At 66.4% G+C, this 226-nt stretch overlaps 1 protein-coding gene across 1 annotated transcript in view; it reads left to right on the top strand.

The window, feature by feature from the left end:
* Positions 1-47: 47 nt before the first annotated feature.
* The window catches only part of MPZL3 (myelin protein zero-like 3), a gene marked incomplete at its 5' end in the record, with an annotated part of 4354 nt that continues 4175 nt past the window's right edge, over positions 48-226 (top strand). Inside the window, one exon of the mRNA XM_009873509.1 lies at positions 48-221. Within this exon, the coding sequence (XP_009871811.1) occupies positions 48-221 (174 nt within the window). The remainder of the gene's footprint in view (positions 222-226) is intronic.

The following is a 226-nucleotide window of genomic DNA, read 5'->3' on the forward strand; positions in this document are numbered from 1 at the left end:
TGAGCTGCGCCGGTGCTTTTGGGGCATCGCGGGGACCGAGAGCGTAACCCCCGTCCCGTGTGCTCGTTCTGCCAGGTGCCTGCGGCGCTCTCTCCATGGAAATTAGAGCCAGCGCCAAGGTGCGAGCTTTCGTGGGCGAGCAAGTGTCGCTGAAGTGCTCCTTCACGTCCAGCGCTCCCGTCACGGAGAGCCTCACGGTGGACTGGACGTACCGGCCCGTGGCGGG

The sequence above is a fragment of the Apaloderma vittatum genome, unplaced genomic scaffold, assembly GCF_000703405.1.
Source record: "Apaloderma vittatum isolate BGI_N311 unplaced genomic scaffold, ASM70340v1 scaffold21447, whole genome shotgun sequence".
Lineage (NCBI taxonomy): Eukaryota > Metazoa > Chordata > Aves > Trogoniformes > Trogonidae > Apaloderma > Apaloderma vittatum.